Genomic DNA, 14,018 nt, shown 5'->3' with positions numbered 1-14,018 from the left:
CAAAAATCCTAGTATAGATAAAACAACACTGCACAAGAAACAGACATCTGGAGGTATTGCAATCACACATTTAAAAATGTTTCAGAGCAATACTAATTTTTAAAAACATGGTATTGGCGTAATACTAGACACCTTGATCAATAAAATTGAATCAAGGATGGAAGGGTGGAACAACTGTGCAGATCAGGAAAGTTGTCAACTCTGGCCTCAGAAAAAATAAGCCCACCACCTTCCTTCTGGGCCCAGCACAGGCTGCTAAGGGCATCAGAGTGCTCTTCACACTGCAGGACATAGGGATTTCCTTGGGAACATAGGTGAATGGAACTCAACATCAGCTCCAAAGAATCTTGGAGGGTCTTGTGCCAGCAGGAACAGGGACAAAGGAACCCCGCCTGACCAGAGGCTGGGATCCATTCAGGTTGGGGCCAGCCCTGAAATCTTCTGCATGAACCCGGCCGAGGACATCTAGGGCATCAGAGGACTCTCTATGCCACAGGACTCCTAGGACACCCAGGACCTCCAGATTACCTGAGAGCATGTGGGTGATAGAAGCAACAGAGCTTCTTGGTCAGGGTCCCCTCTGGCCTTCATCCTCAGCCAGGATGTGGAGCTGAGACCCAGACACCTGGGCATATTCCTTGCCAGAGGATAATCAGCCTACAGGGAGGGTTCTGACCCCAGAATTCAGGAGGGGGATCAGAACTCCAGACAGTTGGACACCTGCCTTGCAAGAGGAGAGCTTGCCTGCAGAGAGTACTCTGAGCACTGTAACAGTGAGAGAGTGGTGAGAATTGGACTCCCAGGAGTACTGACAGAGGCTAACAGAATCACAGGAGGATCAAGCTCTAACCAGAGGCGGCTTTTACATTAACACCAGAGATTTCCAGATGGTGAAAAGCAAACGTAAGAATCTTAACAACAGAAACCAAGAACACTGGGCATCATCAGAACCCATTACGCCCACCACAATGAGTCCTGGATATCACATCACACCCAAAAAGCAAGATGCAGATTTTAAATCATATCTCATGACTGTGGTAGAAGTTTTTTAAGAAGAGCATTAATAACTCACTTAAAGAAATACAGGACAACACTGCTAAAGAGGTAGAAGCCCTTAAAGAGGAAGCACAAAAATCCCTCAAGTAATTACAGGAGAACACTGCTAAGCAGGTAGAAGTCCATTAAAAACTATATGCAAACACTGCTAAACAGGTAGAACAAACACAAAAATCCCTTAAAGAATTACAGGAAAACACAACTGAACAGGCAATGGAATTGAACAAAACCATCCAAGATCTAAAAATGGAAGTAGAAACAATGAAAAAACTCAACTGAAGACAACTATGGAAATAGAAAGCTTAGGAAAGAAATCAGGAACCATAGATGTGAGCATTAGCAACAGAATACAAGAGATAGAAGAGAGAATCTCAGGTGCAGAATATTCCATAGAGAACATCGGCACAACAATCAAAGAAAATGGAAAATGCAAAAAGATCCTAACTGAAAACATCCAGGAAATCCAGGGAACAATGAGAAGACCAAACCTAAGGATAATAGGAGTAGATGAGAATGAAGATTTTCAAATTAAAGGGCCAGAAAATATCTTCAACAAAATTATAGAAGAAAAATTACTATACCTAAAGGAAGAGATGCCTATGGACATACAAGAAGCCTACAGAACTCCAAATAGACTGGACCAGAAAAGAAATTCGTCCCGACACATAATAATTAGAACAACAAATGCACTAAATAAAGACAGAATATTAAAAGCAGTAAGGGAAAAAGGTCAAGTAACATATGAATGCAAACCTATTAGAATTACATCAGACTTCTCACCAGAGACTATGAAAGCCAGAAGATTCTGGACAATTTTTTTTTTTTTCGAGACAGGGTTTCTCTGTGTAGCTCTCTGGCTGTCCTGGAACTCACTTTGTAGACCATGCTGGCCTCGAACTCAGAAATCCGCCTGCCTCTGCCTCCCAAGTGCTGGGATTAAAGGCGTGTGCCACCACGCCCGGCCTGGACAAATGTTATATACAAACTAAGAGAACACAAATGCCAGCCAAGGCTACTATACCCAGCACAACTATCAATTACCATAGATGGAGAAACCAAAGAATTACATGACAAAACCAAATTCACACAATATCTTTCCACAAATCGAGCCCTGCAAAGGATAATAAAGGGAAAACACCAACACAAAGATGGAAACTACACCCTAGAAAATGCAAAAAAGTAATCCTTTAACAAAACTAAAAGAAGACAACCACAAGAACAGATTCCCAACGTTAACAACAAAAAATAACAGTAAGCAACAATTACTTTCTTGATTTCTCTTAACATCAATCGACTCAATATCCCCAATAAAAATACACAGACTAACAGACTGGCTATACAAACAGGACCCAACATTTTGCCACTTACAGGAAACCCACCTCAGGGATAAAGACAGATATTACCTCTGAGTAAAAGGCTGGAAAAGAATTTTCCAAGCAAATGGTCTGAAGAAACAAGCTGAAGTGGCCATTCTAATATAATATAATGCAATATAATATAATATATTCTAATATGGGGTTCCATCCCATAATCAGCCGCCAAACGCAGACACTATTGCATACACCAACAATAATTTGCTGAAAAGACCCTGATATAGCTGTCTCCTTTAAGGCTTTGCCAGTGCCTGCCAAATACAGAAGTAGATGCTCATAGTCATCTATAGGATGGATTTAGGATGTAGGAGCTTGAGAAAGTAACCAAGAGCTGAAGGGATCTGCAACTCTATACGTGGAACAACAATATGAACTAATCAGTAACCCCAGAACTCGTGTCTCTAGCTGCATATGTAGCAGAAGAAGGCCTAGTTGGCCATCATTGGGAAGAGAGGACCCTAGTTCTAGCAAACTTTATATGCCCCAGTACAGGGGAAAGCTAGAGCCAAGAAGTGGGAGTGAGTGGGTAGGGGAGCAGGGGTGGAGGGTATAGGGGACTTTTGGGATAGCATTTGGAATGTAAATGAAGAAAATATCCATGAAAAAGAAAAAAAAAGAAAAAAAAAACCAGATTGGCTAAAAAAAAAAGAACCCTCAAAACAAAAGAAAAGAAAAAAAAATTGAATCAAATCTTGGAAGCCAATCCCATGACAATGTATGTTTCTTGTATGCATTTGAAAGATGGATGCATTTCATATCCATACTGGAATTTGTGTCTATTTATTGAGGAATAGAGAGATATTAATTGTCATTGATTGTTAATTTCTGGTCATTTTTGTTCCTGTTGTTTATTTTTGTAATGTTGGTATTGTGTCCTCATATGAACATGACTTTCATTCTTTCCTTCAAATTGTCTTCTCTCTCTCTGTCTCTCTCTCTCTGTCTCTCTGTCTCTGTCTCTGTCTCTCTCTCTCTCTCTCTGTCTCTCTCTGTCTCTGTCTCTCTCTCTCTGTATCTCTCTGTCTCTGTCTCTCTCTCTCTCTCTCTCTCTCTCTCTCTCTCTCTCTCTCTCTCTTTGTCTCTACTTCCAATTTAGATATTCAGATGTGAAATCTTCCTATGTTTTTCATGCATGTAGTTAGTGAGGATGGTACTTTAAGATTCTGGAGTAGTTAGTACAGGATAATTATAACCAACAAGAACACAGAGAAGCAAGTTCTTAGAACTACAGTGAACTGTTTGGATGGTACACACGTTTAAGTTTCACAAAGGTTATGGGATTAACATCCAACATTTATTTACTCAGTGTCCAATTCAAGTAATAGTAGTAGTAGATATTGTAAATAACATTGCTTATGTGGACAGGCACCTGATATTAGATACTTCATTGCTAATGGGAAAAATCTACTCCTAATATTCAGATCAGGGAACATTCATATTAATTTACTCTTAATACTATTTTGTCATATATAACTGCCTCATTCAATAGACATTGTATAAGCTTTTATGAGTCATAAATAATAATTAACAAAGAGACCCTCAACTGAACAATGTGGAGAACATGAGAGACTTTGAAGTATTCAGTCCTAAATGACATGTATCCATTATGCCCTTTCCTGTCATTCAGAAAACTTTGACAGTATGCACACAAGCACACACCAGACAATAGTAGAACTAACAAAATGTACTGAGCACAGTTAATCACCACTAACCTAGAAGCTATTTCCAGTTTATGCTTGCTAGAAAAAAGAAAATCATGTTCACCAAAAGTACATCACTCTGTACATCTACTGCACTCCAGGAAAGGGATCATTACAGGGATTAGTGACATCATTTATTTTAAATCTCCTCAGATTTTATTTAATATAGTTATGGATTTCCTGTTTTTTTCTTACTATAATTAACTGTATTATAAGACTTTTTATGCTTTGGTGTAATGAGTAAATTGATATACAGTTGGATGAGTATGCAGGTGTGGAAGGATCTTCAAATATCAAAGGGGAAATCCATCATCAAGTTATGCTGTATGAGGAATCTATATAAATTAAAAATGAAAAAAAAATATTTCAAGAAACATTCTCACATATGGGAAGAGCATTAGCATTACTGTCCCTTTAAGACTACATCTTAACTCTGAGTCATAAATGAGCCATTCACTTTTGGTAGTCTTGGAAACATAAAACTTTTTAATGTGAGTCTCTAAAACAGGGCAGTCACTAACATTTGCACTTCAATGAAAAGATAAAGGCAAGTATGTGGGAATTAAAGGGGGACTGGGGAAGGAGGGGGAAGGGAGGATATCCCATGACTAGCCAGAGTTCTTCAGTCCTCTGGGCAGGCAGATGCAGGAGGGTAGCCAGTCACTTTCTACTCGGCCCTGGGTGGGTATCTAAGCCACTGACCCAACTCGACAGGGAGTGGACAAGGGGCAGTCCCAAAAACCAAGGGGCCCCGGGCCAACATCCTGTGCCCTAGAGATATGGGGGAGAAGAGTGAGCAAGAGAGGTTCTCATGCAGGCAAAAGTAAGCACAGATGAACAGAGACAGTGAATGGTTTTAGAGCTTTATTGTAGAAAGGCAGGGAGAAAGAGAAAAGGTGGAAGGAGAGAGAGTCCAATGATGGCCAAGAGAAGAGAAGGGGAAAAGGGAGAGTGAAAGAAGAAAGGCTAGAGAGAAAGAGAGAGTAAGAGAGTGAGAGGAGAGACGAGAGGAGAGTAAGGGGAGTAAGATACAGAGAGCCAGAGAGACAGGAGGACCCAAACAGCCCCTCTTATGGTGTGCTGTTGCTAGTTAACTCAGGAGGTGTTTATCCTGAAGGTCATAAGCTTGGGACATTGCCTACGTGACTACTAACAATGTTTCTCTTGTGGGGGACATGGAGGTGGGGCTAAAACTTCAACAGGAGTCAGAGTTCCAGGAGACATGAGAGAAATCCTTCCTTTGCATGTAGGTGAATTATCAGCACCAGGTCCCAAGGTTCATACCTCAGCTAGACTGGAAACCAGACTATCTGTCCATAGCCATAAGCCCCACACAAGTATTTGATATGTTATTTGGTTATTAGTAATAACTATTCATTTCATAAGATCAAGAAGACAAAAAAGTTACTTGACATAATTTTTAGAAATTTGTTAATAAAAATTTCCATATATGTATATCTGAGAATATCAAGAGTATGGCAGCCATGCTTGGGTAAGAAAGCTCTTTAGCTTGTGTTTTTATACATGTATAATTTCCTGAACATGAGTGGGTGCATTAGACTTGCTCTTTTCCTATATGTAACAGGGACATAATGATTGTGCAGATCTGACTGGAGGTTTAGGCATATCAGATTGTTTAAACTCTGTGAAGTTTATAAATGAGGTTCAAACTAATCAAAGAAGGACAGAATTGTAAAGGTTTGTGTGAGTCAGCAGTTGGTTGGTGAGACACTGCTCTGAGTTGAAATTTCTGCCTAACACAATTTCTCTTCCTAAAGGAGATTCATCTTCTTTATGAATCCATTACTGTTCAACATTTCCTGTTAATTCAAAGATATTTATGATCACAGCATCTTACAAATGGATCAACTCATCATTGATACATGGAGGTAAAACATTAAATAAGTTGGATAGAGGATTTTAAAATGGGTCTGTATGAAAGAGATACATCTACTCCATGGGACTCAGACATAGGCAGAACCTGATCCTTGACTAGTTCATCTGTGGGGCATAAGAACATTTTCCACCTTTGTCTGGTTGTAAATCAATATTCACTGTTCATGTAGTTCACTGGCACAGATTTGCCTTGGCAAGTAAGAAGATTTGAACAGGTTATTACTGAAGATATCATCAATTAAAATCCTATCTCTCACCCCTTGGTATTGAAAATTTTATATGCCCCAGTACAGGGTAATGGCAGTGCCAAGAAGTGTGAGTGGGTGGGTAGGGAATCATGGCATGGGCAGGGTAAAGGGAACTTTCAGGATAAGATTTGAAATGTATATAAAGAAAATATCTTTTAAAAAAATTGTTGTAGTCATGGTGTCTCTTCATTGCAATAAAACCCTAAGACACCCTGGAAAGAATCTTCCCATTGGTTAAACAATATCAAGTGATCAGATTTGAAATATAAATACAAGTAACATTGTATGCAGAAGATTTTAGTTATATACTTAGAAATGTGTGTGTGTGTGTGTGTGTGTGTAGTTATAGAATATTACACTTTATATAAATAAAGAAAAGGGGGCCATACATTTGGGAGAAAGGGGTAATATAAAAAGGAACAGTTGGAGGAAAGAAAGGCAAGAAAGAAATTATGTAATTATATTTTAACTTCAAATAATAAAATGTTTATAATGTTTTTAAAAAAAGAAATCCTATCTCTCTGCTATAACTTGTCAAATGGTACAGCTACTATCTTCTCCAAATAGGGAAGCACATTCCCTAGTAAGTATTAAAGAGTGGGTTCCTGGGAGGGAAGTTTTCCTAGCAACTAGATCCTGATTTTAGTACCCTCAACACATCTGCATGTACAGTGAAATTGGAATATACCACATATCTGGTAGATTCAAAAATTTGCCCCCGTCGTTTTCTTTTCAAGTACCCCATGGAATGCCTTGGTTCACAGTTTTCTATGAGCATTAACAGTAACTATATCCAAAGTTTTAACTTAGTACAGATCTAAATGAATTTGTGCATACATTACAAATGGAGTCTATTTTTTGCTAAAAGTTAGACAAAAGATAGTCAGTATAGTATATGTGCAACAATCAAATAAATTTCATAACCTGAAAAAGGGCATTTCAATACATTATATTTAAAGTATGTAAGTTTCAACAAGTCTTCCTGATTTGTGTGTAGATTTCAGACTTTGGCACTGAAGAATGATTTTAGGCCCTTTCACAAGAGCAGCAATCACCCTCTCACTGAGGAGTAGCTGTGACCTAGATATTTACATATTTCGAAATTCATTATCACTGTGCCCTTAATTAAAAATTTGTATAGCTTTTGAAAGATTTTCACTTTTCAAAAAAATATGCCACAAAGACATGCAACACTGTTAATCTTTTCTGCATAGAGTTCCTTTTGGTATGTAATTTTGATGTGTTCCTGTTTGGAAGTGTATGGGTTCGTGACAGTGTGTCTATAAAAGCCTGTATACATATATAAGACTATACATGTCTCATGTATGGAATTTGTACATATATCATTATGCCATATCAATTAGTTTTCATTTTGCTTGTTCTTTCAGAACACTTCAGTTTATAATAGTCACATGATAGTCCTATAATATACTTTTGAATTGATATTTGAGCATTCTTATATTTGTTGCTTTCATGAATTTATTGTATTTGTGAATTGAATTCACAGATGATAAACATCACATCATATAAGACAATACAAATTTATTTCTTATATTATTAATACCAAGGGTGAGCATTCTTAGTTAATATAAAATTACATTTTAGTAGTTGACAGATACACAAAATTTTGTCACAAAATTACTTGAAGACAGTAATCCTCTGATTGTCATGGATTTCCAGGCTTCTTATACAGTTACTTGTAGTATGGTAAACACTAATTCATGGAAATGTAATTATGTGAAATCACAGACTGGGTATGAGATCTTACTGCTCAATGTAATGTGACTATTGTTTTCCCAGATTCTTTTGTGTCATTATTTGACTTTATACTTGTTTAATGTCACCTACAGATTTATCAATGAAAAGGACTGCATCTACAAGCTGAGCGGTCTCTTTTGCAGCTTAGCAGCTTTCATGCTTGAAATACTTATTGCAAGCACCTTATCCTGGCGCCTATGGGAATTTGACAGCAATGCTGTGCAGTTTGTGTCTTTTGACCTGTGGGAAGCATATTACCCTCAGCAGTTTAACATCTCTGGAACACTAACCAAGATGCTGGTATACACCCCTATTGATTCAACTTGGAACATTTCAACTGAATTTATGTATGCACAGAACCTGATAGTATGGGCCATTTTGATGAAGACTGTGGTTCTGGTTTTCAGTGTAATGGCCATTAAAATCAGCTGCATGAAGAACCCACTAGTGGAGATGCAGATATATTGCTACAAGATCTCTGCCTTAACTTTGTCTGTTAGCAGCATGTTCACATTTGTTTCTGTGATCTGGAACCACGTGGTAGATCTTTATGGCCAAACCACTCTGGACTTTCCATTTGATTATCCTGTTAAGAAAGAAGCTTTAAGAAGCAAACATTTAACTGTTGTGTTACCAGTAGGCCTCCTTATAGCCACCATGTCACTCTTTGGTGTGATCATGTTTCTCTCTGAGATAAGTGATTTGAAACTACAGCGTCCTGTGAAGGCCAATGATAACTCCAAAATGGGCCTTCTAGATGAGTGAAGTGATGAGTTTTTGGATTTTCAACATTTGTGAGAATGGTCTTTAAGAAGTTTCCTATGTACATGAAACTCACGTAGTTCTCAACACATTCTAAATAAATTTGTTCTACAGCAAGCATCAATTGATTCTCAATCTATGTTTATGCTTACTTCTTCCTCTATATCCCTTAGCTTTTTCATTTTCAAGCTCTAAAGGCTATGATAATTTGCTCAAATTTTGCCAACAAGCACTAGTAAGAGAATGTATACCTGTAATGCATATTGCAAAACTAAACAAAGCAAATCCCTGGTGAAATATTTTCATAAGGTAGTTGAAGCTTAAGGAAAACAACGTAATCATATTCCATTGTGGAGAATCTTAAGGTACAGAAAATCTGAGAGCCTTTTATAAACTCTTGTGGGAATCCATTAAAGAAGCACATTGTGAATTATGAACATATATGCAAGGAATTTAAAAGGGTGAAATAACTCCCTACTACACATCTTATGCCTCTAATAAAACCCCAGAGGACCAGAATGGGATATATTACTTTAAACCATGGGTGAATAGGGTTCAATAAATGATATGCTTCCTGAAAAAAAAGAGTGTTTCAATTCCATTCAAGATCCTCTACAGTTTTATGTAAATATGATGCTATTGGGAAGGAACATAGTTCTCAAGTAATAAAACAGGAAGAAATGGAGCTCCTGCCAAATACAAGTTTCATTCCTATTGATATACATGCATATTAATGAAAATTAGACTACTTCCTATTGTCAATAACAAAGAGCTGCAAATCCCGAGAACTACAACAGGGACTTTCTAGCAGATGTATTCATATAAGAGTGTCACAAATGTTATGTGGATAAACAACATAATTTAAATGGATTTAAGACCCATTCCATGAGACAGAACCTAAAACATATGCTGAAGTGGAAAGGAGGTTGAAATTTGATAGGCATAGAAAACCCCTTACATTATTCTGCTCAAGGAAGATTTAAATGAAATGAATTATAAAGACATTCTGATAAACTCATAGATTAGTGCCTCCCACAAATCATAGAAGATTATTAAACAATGGTAAAAAGTACCAAGAAGAGACCAATTCAGTGCATCATCTCCTTATCTTTAAGTAGGCTTGGGCATCAGGGAATGGCTCTAGTGTTTAAGGTCCAGAATTCAGCAGACAAAGCCAGCATTTATCTGTGCTCAAAAATCAGGAGTGTACCGGGTGTTCCTGGTGCACCTGGGCTGTTTTGAAGGAACTTACCAGGGATATGTGGACCGGGAACTATGCCTCCTGTTACAGAGATGGCACATGTTGTCTTGTTTTTAGGAAAAATCCATGCATTGTGCTGCAAGACTCTTTGGGGGAGTGAACATAGTTAAAGAACCTCAGAGAGACAATGATGTTTCATGAGTGCATCCATATTTAGGTCCTGAACTGTGGAGATAGACTGTGGATATGTACATCTGGGGTTAATGTCAAGAAAATAAAGAACACAATAACATGTAGTGGTGGTTTTTGGATAATTCTAGCATATATCCTTCCACCTCATTATATTTACCTATCTGCTAACAATGTATGCTTGCAGAGCAATGTCTTAAAGTGTGATATCCTTGTATCAGTATCAGCATGGGAAAACTCAGTGGAGAAACTCAGTGAAGGAGCTTTCTTCACTAAAGAAAGGCAAGTGACAATTTGCATGGCTGTGTATGGAGAAAATTTGGAGAGAATTATTAAGAAAATTAGTGCCTTAGTTATAAAATGAATTTGTGAAGATGGTACTTGTAGGCTTGGTTACAGGAATAACAGAGAATGATGTTGTAAGAGCTTTCTTGTCAAGGAGTCTAGAATGGGTAAAGTAGGAATGGCTCTAGTGTGTGAATTTATGTTAAGTTATTTGCAGTTCATGATCAGATCTATGTATCACCTTTTCCTACATAGTGATGCTAGACCATGCATACATCATAGAGGAATGCTTATTTTCATGGGGGAATTAACCAGGAGGGATCTAGCTATAGAGGACCTAGGAAATTGACAGTGGGAATGAATCTAACATTAATGTTTCCCATTAAATTATCTGGAAAATTATGGCAAAAAATGAATAAGGTCAAGAATGACCCAAAGGTAGAGAGGTCAAAATCCTAGAATTCACAGTTCTAGAATAACACTCGTGAGAATGTTCCAGGAATTATACAAGGCAAAGAGGTTGTGAGAGCTACAGATCCAGAAATCAAACTGAGAAGATTGAGACAGAGCCAGCAAGACTGATTCTGAAGGCATTCTCCAGGAAAAAAAAAAAAGCTATGTGAATTTGCTGACCAGAGCTAAGACTGAGCATGAGTGTGGTAGCAGCAAAAACTCAATGTTCTTTGAAAATAGGAAAGAAAAATTAATATATGAATTGTGCAAACAAAATGAAACATTTTAGGGATTTGTGTGTGTGTGTGTGTGTGTGTGTGCATGTGTGTGTGTGTGTGTGTGTGTGTGTGTGTGTGTGTGTGTGTGTGTGTTGGGTTTGTCTTTATATGTGAGGATGTGTTTCCAATGACCATTCAGTTCAGTGGTGATTCATCAGGGAAAGTTGATATACTCTGTGCATCCAGATATTAATTGGAAATTCAAAGTACAACAGGTGTGCTTTCTTTAGGGTACTCACAGTAAAAAAAATTATTTCCGTAATTCCATGGCCATAGAAAAGACCTGGCCTGATAGGAATGGTGCTGCCATACAAGGATTTGGAAAGCTTCCCAGCCAAAGCAGTGTTAAAAATCTGCAAACACTGCTAGAAAGTAAACAATAGGAAATATGTGAAAGGTTTTCTTTGTAAGAACAACATGAAAACTGTTGCATTAGTATTAGGGCCACAAGTATGACTCGGAGTGAAGTCATGAGGGTATAGGGTGACATAATCTGTTAGCAACTAGGCAAAACCAAGAGAATATCTGGCTACAAATGGATAAAGTTTCATTAAAGGCTTGACTTAGCTGAGTTAGCTCTTGGAGAGTAGATAAGGCACTGGTGGATTTTTTGGGGGATCCCAGGGAAATTTTGATTAACAATGTGTTTATTCAGAAGAAGTCTTGGGAATAGAAAAATGGCACAGTTCTATAAGTATTGAACAGTTCAGTAAGTATTAAAAAGAGAACATTAGGAAATTAAATCTACAAACATGGACAATGTGGAGGTCTAGGGGAAACACAAAAATCTCTTAAAGAGATACAGGAAAACACAACCAAACATGTGATAGAATTGAACAAATCCATCCAAGACCTAAAAAGAGAAGAAGTAGAAACAATAAAGAAAACCCAAAGTTAAACAACTCTGGAGATAGAAACCCTAGGAAAGAAATCAAGAACTATAGATAGGAGCATCAGCAACAGAATACAAGAGATGGAAGAGAGAATCTCAGATGCAGAAGATTCCATAGAGAATATGGGCACAACAATAAAAGAAAATTCAAAATGCAAAAAGATCCCAACTCAAAACATCCAGGGAATTCAGGACACAATGAGAAGACCAAAATGCAGATAATAGGAGTAGATGAGTATGAAGATTTTCAACATAATGGGCCAGCAAGTATCTTCAACAAAATTATGAAAGAAAACTTCCCAAACCTAAAGAAAGAGATGCCCCTGCATGTAGCCTCCGCTCCCCCAGCCTTAATGGTTCCACTATTTACACCTGGATGGAGCTTCCTGCTCAATCGTTCTGCAACCTAAAAAAGAGATGCCCATGAACATACAAGAAGCCTACAGAACTCCAAAGAGTTTGGACAAGAAAAGAAATTCCTCTTGACACATAATAATCAAAACAACAAATTCACTAAATCAAGATAGAATATTAAAAGCAGTAAAGGAAAAAGGTCAAGTAACATATAAAGGCAGACTTATTAGAATTACACCAGACTTCTCACCAGAGACTATGAAAGCCAGAATATCATGGACAGATGTTATACAGATCCTAAGGGAACAAAAATGCCAACCCAGACTACTATACCCAGCCAAACTTTCAATTACCATAGATGGAGAAACCAAAGTATTCCATGACAAAACCAAATTCACAAAATACCTTTCCAAAAATATAGCCCTTCAAAGGATAATAAAAGGAAAACACCAACACAAGGGTAGAAACTATACCCTAGAAAAAGCAAGAAAATAATCCTTCATCAAACCTAAAAGAAGAGAACTGGAAGAACAGAACCCCAGCTTTAACATCAAAATAACAGGAAGCAGCAATTTGTTTTCTTTAATTTCTCTTAATATCAATAGACTCAATTACCCAGTAAAAAGACATCGACTAACAGACTGGCTACACAAACAGGAACCAACATTTTGCCGCTTACAGGAAATCCACCTCAGAGAAAAGGACACAGGCTACCTCACAGTGAAAGTATGGGAAACAATTTTCCATGCGAATGCTCAGAAGAATCAAGCTGGAGTAGGCATTTGAATATCGAATAAAATTGACTTCCAACCCAAAGTTATCAAAAAAGACAAGGAGGGGCACTTCATACTCATCAACATTAAAATCTACCTAGATGAACTCTCAATCCTGAATATCTATGCTCCAAATACAAGTGCAGCCACATTCATTAAAGAACATTTAGTAAAGCTCAAAGCACACATTGAACCTCACTCAATAATAGTGGGAGACTTCAACAGCTCACTCTGACCAATGGACAGATCCTGGAAGCAGAGACTAAACCAAGATACATGGACACTAAGAGAAGTTATGAAGCAAATGTATTTAACAGATATCTACTGAACATTTTATCGTAAAACAAAAGGATATACCTTCTTCTCAGTGCCAAATGGTACCTCCTCCAAAATTCACCATATATATTTGGTCACAAAACAGGCTTCCTCAAATACAAAAATATTGAAATTATCACATGCATTCTATCTGATCACCATGGACTAAGGATGGTCTTCAATAACTACATAAATAATAGAATGCCATCATTTACATGGAAACTGAACAACACTCTACTCAATGAGTCCTTGGTCAAGGATGAATAAATAAATAAATAAATTACTTTTTAGAGTTTAATGAAAGATGAAGCCACAACATACCCAAATTTATCAGACACAATTGAGGCAGTCCTAAGAGGAAAACTCATTGGCCTGAGTGCCTCCAAAAAAACAACAAAAAAAAAAAAAAAAAAAACTACAGAGAGCATACACTTTCACTCTGACAGTACACCTAGAAGATCTAGAACTAAAGGAAGCAAATTCAC

General features: G+C 37.5%; 1 protein-coding gene across 1 annotated transcript; it reads left to right on the top strand.

Annotated features, from left to right (window-relative positions):
* Positions 1-5,989: 5,989 nt before the first annotated feature.
* Positions 5,990-8,796, top strand: LOC110288524 (uncharacterized). Its single transcript, XM_021154844.2, has 2 exons — positions 5,990-6,018; positions 8,124-8,796. Exons 1-2 carry the CDS (start codon positions 5,990-5,992, stop codon positions 8,794-8,796), a joined length of 702 nt encoding a protein of 233 aa, XP_021010503.1.
* Positions 8,797-14,018: the final 5,222 nt, after the last annotated feature.

Source organism: Mus caroli, unplaced genomic scaffold (genome assembly GCF_978045245.1).
Source record: "Mus caroli unplaced genomic scaffold, Mus_caroli_1 scaffold_5, whole genome shotgun sequence".
Classification (NCBI taxonomy): Eukaryota; Metazoa; Chordata; class Mammalia; order Rodentia; family Muridae; genus Mus; species Mus caroli.
The sequence above is the reverse complement of the archived record's forward strand: the minus strand, read 5'-3'. Positions and strand labels throughout refer to the sequence as shown.

Excerpts from the sequence above, each read along its gene's own strand:
- LOC110288524 (XM_021154844.2), top strand. The coding sequence starts at position 5,990 with ATGGATCAACTCATCATTGATACATGGAG. Across the intron at positions 6,019-8,123 it reads CTCATCATTGATACATGGAG|ATTTATCAATGAAAAGGACT; the intron begins GTAAAACATTAA and ends TGTCACCTACAG.